Source organism: Montipora capricornis, chromosome 3 (genome assembly GCF_036669925.1).
Source record: "Montipora capricornis isolate CH-2021 chromosome 3, ASM3666992v2, whole genome shotgun sequence".
NCBI lineage: Eukaryota > Metazoa > Cnidaria > Anthozoa > Scleractinia > Acroporidae > Montipora > Montipora capricornis.
Window position 1 is genome coordinate 34,133,732 of NC_090885.1, and position 7,500 is coordinate 34,141,231.

Sequence of the window (7,500 nt, forward strand, 5' to 3'; positions counted from 1 at the left end):
TATTGGGTTAAATTCATACAGGACAGGGATCATTTTGATCAACATCTACATTGATCACCTGACATTTTCTGAATCCCTGCAAATGACAACCATGCAGCAATAATGTGTGCTTCTGTTTCTCGGTCAAAGAATTCCTTGAAAGCATTATATTCATCGTATGGACCCTTTTTAGCAGTGAACTTTCCTGTACGATTCATTGATGCCACTGAAGTTCCTATTTCTCCACTGGACTCGCCCTTCACAAAGAGTTCCTCGGCTATCTGTGGAAGAAATGTCCCAGACGTCTAAATTTACTCAGTTTGATATATAAATCACATTTACTGAAAAAATTGAAACATTAAGTTAATTTTTTCCTTTTAATAGTTAGTTGTTACAAATTATTACAGAAGCAAGTAACCTGAATTAGTTTTGAATCAAATTAACTATTAGCCCTAGGCCACTCTACAAATACAATGAAATATTCAAACAGTCCTACTGATTCTTTTCAGAACATACGCAAAACTGTGACCTGTCCCAACTAGATAATCGTTCAAATTGTCACCGATTTCACTTTATCCAACTGCTGAGGTTGGATATATGATCCTAGACTCTGCAAAATCACCTGCAAAAGTTTAACTTTCCATTTTGATTGCGACATTTTCACTGTGACGTCACTGGTGGAGCCTTTGCCGACCGGACATGAAAATTATTTCTCCATGACCTTCAAAATACGCTCGTGTTCTCTCTAATTCAGGCAAATATATTCATTTATTCCAATATGGTAAAGCGGTGTGTTGTTCAGTTTTGTAGCAACTCAAACAAAACCAGGCATTCTACATATAAGTTTCCAGACGATTTGAATTTAAGGCGACAGTGGACTGTACAAGTTAAGCGAGCTGATTTTAAAGGACCGACAAAACACTCTATAATTTGTAGCGCTCACTTTACACCCGACTGCTTTGAGAACCCCTACATGCAAGAAATGGGCTTTAAAAAAAAGAGGGATTTGCTCCCAATTGCTGTACAGACAATTCAGCCACAACCGCCAGTACAGCAGCCAGTGGAGTCCGCAAAGCGTAAACGGACTATGGTAAGCGAAGAGAGGCAACCTTTAGCGGGCACTTCTGGTAAAAAGCCACGAACGAGCAGAGCCCTTAAAAAACTGGAAGTTAATAGGGTAAGTGAAAAGTTTTAAGAAAATGGTTTTAAAAAGAGGTTGTACTTAATTTATTTTTCTAAAAGAATCGCTTTCATTCTTCTATAATTTCAGTTGGTGAAGGATTATGATAAAGCGACTTCATCCGCTTGCGTAACAGCACCTTTAACGCCAGAACTTGAACCGGCACCCGAAGAATGTGTCAGAAACGAAATGACGGCCCTCTTGTCTGATGACTTGATGGAACCTCCACCTGCTTCAACGACAGGACCACGGTTCAAGGATATGGCAATTCAATGCAAAATTGATTGGGAATTCTTGAACATTGAACGAAAGGCTATAGAAAGTGTGGGTACGTCCAGTAAGAATTAGCGATTAATGCGGGGATTTTACAGATGATTCTGAGAAAACCATGATATTTATCTCCCCAGGAACTTAAGTGGAAGCCCCTACAGCAGATTTCAAAACCCAGTACGATTTGCTGGTCCCACTGTCGACCTCTACCCCCATGTGCAGCCCTATTAAGAATGTAGGAGAAAGCCGTATGGACGATGAGAGAGACGTGGATTATATTCCTCCGTCCGATTTGGAAGATCATTTTGAGGAATCTCAAAATAATCAATCCAAGTAAAGTACTCATTCCCCGCTTTCATTTTCTCCGATGTTCTTTTCTTTGCTTCCTATTATTCTTCTTCGTATTATTTATGCTTTTTTTTTTCCACACAGAACTTTTATTACCAAACACGAGGACGTGAAACCACAAAATCAAAATAAATACATTGTGTTCCATTCTAACTTGATGCAGTTGTTTGAGGCTTGCCCACTTTGTACTGAGCTCGCCACTGCGGAGATATCAAAAATCATAGGGACTCAGATCCATGTCACCCAAAAGTGCACGACCTGCAGCTATTCCAGAGTTTGGAGAAGCCAGCCCAACATACTGAGAATACCTGCTGGGAATCTCTTACTGTCTGCGACCATTCTTTACTCTGGAAGCATGGTATCCCAGACACTTCGAATGTTAAAGATTCTGAAGGTGCAGTGTTTTAGTCGTCAGACCTTCCACAAGCACCAAAAAAACTATCTAATACCTGTCGTGGTGAAAATGTGGAAGCAGGAGCAGGACAAAGTTATTGCTAGCCTGTCCAATCTTGAGGGAGGGCTGGTGCTTTCTGGGGATGGCCGCTCAGATAGCCTGGGTAACTGCACGAAGTATGGGGCGTTTACAGTCAATGAACAGCGGGTAAACAAGGAATTGGATGTTCAACTTGTTCAAGTAAGTGTTCCCTATTATTTCACTTAAATCAGTCACCCTTTTACAACACAAACTCTTCACTGATTTTGCTGGGTTTATTTATTTATTTCTTTATTTAGTCTAACGAGGTACGAAACAGTTTGTGGTGTGAGCACAAGGAACTATTGCGTATGGTGCGTTTTTTGGCCAGCAAAAATCTTCAACTAGAGGTCATCATAACCGACAGAAATTGCCAAAATGCTGCCTACATAAGAAACCACGTGAAACCAAATGGAACAACTCATTATTATGATATCTGGCATATTGCTAAATGCAAGTGAAATGAAATGCCTTAAAAAAACACAAAGAAAAAGCAGCACTGGTGTATGCACTTGATTGTCAATATTTCTTTAACGGTGGAAAATATCATTTCAAATTTAAGGTATTGGGAAAAAAATCGACGCACTAGCCAAACAAAAAGACTGTGAAGACGCTGGCCTGTGGAGGAAGTCAATAGTCAACCACTTATATTGGATAGCTGTTGCTGCTCCAGAGGGAAATGGGGAAATGGGGGAGGCTATGTGGAAGTCAGTGACTAACAACATCCGAGATGTTCATGACGGGCACGGTGAACTCTATCCAGAATGCGCTCACGGGCCTTTGGATGAAGATGAGAGGGATAAGGAGTGGTTACAGCCATGTAAGAAACTCACTATATCCTCTCACCACACAAAAAAGTATGTGCCTAAGTAAAACTTATTCATTTTTACTTGATATTTTTCTCTTATCTTTAGCATCGAAGGTGTGTGAAAAACTTACAGACATCCTCTTAAGCAAGCCTCTATTGAAAGACATCAAGATGATATCACCTCGTTATCAGACGTCTTCCCTTGAGGCTCTTCACAGCCTGAACATTATTTTTGCACCCAAGCATACTGCTTTTGCGTTCTTGGCCATGTATGCCCGGTAAAGTACTGCAATAGTTGTTCTTGATGGTCTTATACATTACCTCTTCTTCCCCGACTGATTGTTTTTGTTTTTTTTTTTCCTAACTCACATTTTCGTGGTTGCTTTAATTCCAGACTGCTCTTAGCTGCCCTTCACTACAATGAAAACATTAGCCAGTTACAGGCTGTGACAAAGGACGGTAGACCGTGCTATTCCATCAGGTTCCCAAAGTATAAAAAGGGGGAGTATTCAGTACGCAAGGAGAAAACTTCCCCCACTTACGGTAATTTCGGCCATAAATGCCTAACCTTTTCTGATGTCGTCAAAGTCACGACAGGATAAAAAAGTCATAATTTTACTTTTTTTGCTTATTTCAAGACTACACGGAAGTTCTAATTGATGTGCTGGTGCATGATTATGAAGAGGACCAGCAGTCATTGAAGAACTCCATCCAGGACCTTCGAGAAAGCATTCCTGGGCCACTTTCTGCCGCCTTTGAAAAACCCTGTAAAGAAACAGCAGTGGAGCAGTTTGTCACGCGCTTTGCAAACCAAGAATAGCAACTAAAGAATATCTCATTATTCAAGAATAATGATTACATTGAAATAAAATATTCTAAACTGTTTGTGATGAAGCAAACTGAAAGGCAACTACAATGAACATGTGTGCTTTTTTTGATAACCTGTTTTTTTTATATACATAGTGACCTGTTGTACCTGGTCACGTTAACATATCTTATTCAATGAAAAATTTAGTGTGAGGATTGTTTCTACGTTTGAACCGCCTTAACGAAAGCGTAAAATCACAAAACATGAATAAAAAGTCTACTTCTTATTTCACAGGTTTGGTGGCTTTAACCCTGTGTACGAAGATCCAAAGTCTGCAGGGAATGTGCCGCGAATCTTGTTGACCACGCAGGATGGAAGCGCGACCCTCACATTCTTCCCAAGATAGCCCCAGCACCAACGCACGAGTTGTCTGTAGGCAATGTAGCGAAATTTCCTGCACAAGATTATAAGATAGAAGACATTATCCATTTTTCTGTTACTCAACAACTTACCAAGATGACATTTGTATCGACTTTGTAATGTCATGGAGTAAATAGTACACATACTCATGTGCTGTATGATTGTCTGGGCCATGCTGTTGTCTATATGCATAATACACAGTTTCAAGGACCCAGACATCAAGGCAGTTCGACATCCTGGGTGCTCTGTAATACAGGACATTTGCACGTCAGGTCTCTGGTCTTCCAAATTTGCCCGATTTCTCCACAACAAACGCTCTCATGAACTGTGGGCATCGGCTGGCACATTCCACATTGGCACCTAGAAAATATCAACAGAAACGAATTGATGTTATTCATGCCAAATGTAAATAAAACACTAAAGGATGTGGACGAAATGAAAAGAGAAACAATTACCAGTCTGTGTTCCCCAAGCGATTCGTTTCACTCTCCGTCTGTTCCTCGTGAGTGTTTATTCTTTCACGCTCCACATTACGACGGATTCTACGTGGTTCAAAACGATAAGGACGAGACCCAACATCCATGGAAGCTACTGAAGTTTCACCAACATTACTGTCAGAGATTGCATTCATTTTCGCTGGTTACATCGGATAAAAACTCCTCTGAACTAGTGCTATCAGCACGAGCCGCCATAATTTTCTCTATTGCGCAATATTTGTGTTCCACTGCTGACGTCACAAACACCCGCTATTGTTTTAACCGGGAAGTGAATCCTTGAAAGAAAATTTCATTTTTCGCCCTAAACATTTGGAATTGGCCAAAATAAATAACAAAACCTTTTTCACTACCACATAGTAGTATAGGAGTTGGGGTACCAGATCATTTTTTGATCTGTTACCAAACCCAACTCCTATACTACTTTCCATATAATGGTTTCATATTTTTGATCTCGTATTACCAATTATTGATCTCGTATTTATGATCTCATATTTTTGAAAATCTATATGTTATTTAAAATGCGTGACTTTCTTAGAAAAATCACAAAGCATGACATTCTCGGAAATAAAGAAAGGGGGTTCCCCCGTGATTTTTAACCAACCACAAGCTTCACATTTTTACTTCACAATTGTGAAATATTTCAGTGAAACTTTTCAAATTTGTGAAATTATTTTGTGAAGTTGCATGCATAAGTAAATGAAACGGAAACAATCACCATAGCGTGACATTTTGGCTAACTTTATGAGTAAACTTTGTAAGTAAACTTTATGAGTGAACTTTATCATTCAGATTGTGCTTGCGGTACTTGTATGTAGACCGGCACTGCTGTGCCGTGACGTCAGCAGCCAACTTTTTATATTTTATAGTGACCGTATGCATAACTTGTCACACCATTATCGTCAATGTACCGCTTGTCATCGAAGCAAGATAATGACACTTTATTCAACTCATAGCTTCCAAGTTGATGTAAGTTGCTTCTAATCGTTTTCATTGTGTGATGCATTTGTTCATTATTAAACAGTACGTTTTTATAATTTTCATGAGTGATGTTCTTTTTGATGATATTCTTTTTGATTCCCTTTGCTGTTTTATTATTTTGACTATTATCCTTGATATATGAATACATTTTCGATCTCAATCCGATGAATTCAGCTACTGGAATGCTTTGGCATTCATCTTTGAATTTGCCGATTACTTTCTTATTAGTGTTATCATAGCATGGACTGTTTTCAGGGTAGTCGCTGTTATCGAATTTGTCTTTATCATTCCAGAAATCCCTATAGACGTCTTCGGTTTCAATTTCATATGTAAGACTATCTGTGTCTGTGAATAATAATTTTGCTTTGATACCGTATTTTTGTTTGATATAATTATAATGAAAATCATACATTAACGTCTTGCGTAGATCTAAGATACACATACCCACATATGCCGGTCTGTTTAAGGTTAGTGTTTCTTTGATCTTATGAACAGCTACTAAATTTTCATTAAAGATCTTGCTGCTAACATATGTTGGTTTAGCAGCCATTTTTAATAGTTTGTTTTCATCAGTCACTAATCTGACATCTACTCTTTTTCTAATGTTTTCCATTGTTTTACCAAAGACGCTGTTGTTCATTAGTTTGAAGAAATCTTTCTCGAAAGCATTTTTAGCATTAGTTCTTTTCTCAGTATTAAAGTCAATATATTGCTTCAACCATGCGGACTGATTGAACTCTAGTACTCGATGGACTTTAGTTATTTTCAAACCAAGATCAGTGTACAATTGTAGGTTTCTGTAATGAAGAACGTACTTTTCTTTATTGCTTAATGTAGGTATCAGTTTATGAACTAAACCAGTTGATACATTAAATTTATCGGCTATTTCTTGACAATAATTAGAAAGCATATCTTTGTTGACTTTTATTTTTTCAGGTCCCAGAGGGTAGTCATTATGCAAATCATGTAGTTCTTCTGGATATGCTAGGTCGACTTCTAGTATTAAACCTTTATTGCTATCTTCTGTGTACTTGGCTAAGTCTATCTTATCAATATGGTTTTTAGTCATCCATTTGAAACCGCCAGTTGGTAAATATTGGCTCATTGCCCAACCATACAGATTGTTAGCATCTAGATACAAGATATATTTTGAGGGCGCCTTTTCATCATATGTTTTCATGTATTTATTATTCGACTTTCCGTATCGGTTGGCTATGTAACTGATACCTCCACGCATGCCTTTTTCAATGAATTGAAACATATCAATATCAGTCATAAGCTCTAATTTAATGTTGGTCATTTTTAACATACTATCCCAACTAAGACCAGGACTACTGAAGTAATGACATGGATCTAGTTTATAGTATTCTAAGCATGTTCTCCTAAAGTTTTCAAACACATCTGCTAACAGAAGTATGTCGGATTTAAGATATAAGTCATGGTACTCACCCATATTTTTCAGATCATCTGTTATATCCTCATCATTTAATATACTGTAAAATTCTTCTTTTGGTGGTAGCTTTTCATTGAATTTATCAAAACTGTCCATGAAGTCGTATGGATATACTCCTTTTTGTGACATTAAATCAAGTTTTTCACCTTTGAATTTTTGAGATGTATATTTTAATGATTCTTTTGGTAGGTTGCTAACTAGTTTATCAAGACTTGAGCTCATAAATTGAAAACTATCAATGAAGGTCAGATGATTACCCAACATGAAAGCCATATATTTCTCCATGT

General features: G+C 37.9%; 3 protein-coding genes across 3 annotated transcripts in view; 2 read left to right on the plus strand and 1 right to left on the minus strand.

The window, feature by feature from the left end:
- The first annotated feature begins 757 nt into the window (after nt 1-757).
- Nucleotides 758-1,507, plus strand: LOC138040132 (THAP domain-containing protein 1 B-like). Its single transcript, XM_068885911.1, has 2 exons — nt 758-1,156; nt 1,250-1,507. The coding sequence occupies exons 1-2, from the start codon at nt 758-760 to the stop codon at nt 1,505-1,507; spliced, it is 657 nt and encodes a 218-aa protein (XP_068742012.1).
- A 427-nt stretch (nt 1,508-1,934) lies between these two features.
- Nucleotides 1,935-4,271, plus strand: LOC138040133 (uncharacterized). Its single transcript, XM_068885913.1, has 7 exons — nt 1,935-2,411; nt 2,510-2,702; nt 2,812-3,069; nt 3,164-3,335; nt 3,452-3,600; nt 3,696-3,846; nt 4,160-4,271. Exons 1-7 carry the CDS (start codon nt 1,935-1,937, stop codon nt 4,269-4,271), a joined length of 1,512 nt encoding a protein of 503 aa, XP_068742014.1.
- A 1,364-nt stretch (nt 4,272-5,635) lies between these two features.
- The window catches only part of LOC138040134 (uncharacterized), a 2,502-nt gene continuing 637 nt past the window's right edge, over nt 5,636-7,500 (minus strand). Inside the window, exon 1 of the mRNA XM_068885914.1 lies at nt 5,636-7,500. This exon is cut by the window's right edge and continues 637 nt beyond it. Within this exon, the coding sequence (XP_068742015.1) occupies nt 5,636-7,500 (1,865 nt within the window).

Excerpts from the sequence above, each read along its gene's own strand:
- LOC138040132 (XM_068885911.1), top strand. The coding sequence starts at position 758 with ATGGTAAAGCGGTGTGTTGTTCAGTTTTGTAGCAACTCAAACAAAACC. Across the intron at positions 1,157-1,249 it reads AAAAACTGGAAGTTAATAGG|TTGGTGAAGGATTATGATAA; the intron begins GTAAGTGAAAAG and ends CTATAATTTCAG.
- LOC138040133 (XM_068885913.1), top strand. The coding sequence starts at position 1,935 with ATGCAGTTGTTTGAGGCTTGCCCACTTTGTACTGAGCTCGCCACTGCG. Across the intron at positions 2,703-2,811 it reads TATCTGGCATATTGCTAAAT|GTATTGGGAAAAAAATCGAC; the intron begins GCAAGTGAAATG and ends TTCAAATTTAAG. Across the intron at positions 3,070-3,163 it reads TAAGGAGTGGTTACAGCCAT|CATCGAAGGTGTGTGAAAAA; the intron begins GTAAGAAACTCA and ends TCTTATCTTTAG.